Below are 243 nucleotides of genomic sequence, written 5' to 3' on the forward strand. Positions count from 1 at the left end.
CGGACAGCAGTCGGAAGCGCTAGGCACTGGCCTGACGCCCGAGGGATCTGGTGAGGATCTGCCCTGGCACCAGGCAGCAGGGCAGAGATGGGGGATGATGCTACTGCTCCATCCATCTCACCCTTGCCACCCACATTTCCCATGTTTGCCATACCACAGACCCTGGCACGTGGCACCAGTGTCCCTGGGCTGTGCTCACCATGGGTTCTGTGGCCTCATCTGGGAGTTCCTTGTGCACCACTG

General features: G+C 61.3%; 1 protein-coding gene across 1 annotated transcript in view; it reads left to right on the forward strand.

Moving 5' to 3' along the window:
* Positions 1-243, forward strand: part of LOC103619541 (creatine kinase U-type, mitochondrial) — a gene marked incomplete at its 3' end in the record, with an annotated part of 3,581 nt that overhangs the window by 1,489 nt on the left and 1,849 nt on the right. The window contains exon 4 of the mRNA XM_017738165.1: positions 1-50. This exon is cut by the window's left edge and continues 4 nt beyond it. Coding sequence (XP_017593654.1) covers positions 1-50 — 50 coding nt within the window. The remainder of the gene's footprint in view (positions 51-243) is intronic.

The sequence above is a fragment of the Corvus brachyrhynchos genome, unplaced genomic scaffold (genome assembly GCF_000691975.1).
Source record: "Corvus brachyrhynchos isolate BGI_N302 unplaced genomic scaffold, ASM69197v1 scaffold200, whole genome shotgun sequence".
NCBI classification, from domain to species: domain Eukaryota; kingdom Metazoa; phylum Chordata; class Aves; order Passeriformes; family Corvidae; genus Corvus; species Corvus brachyrhynchos.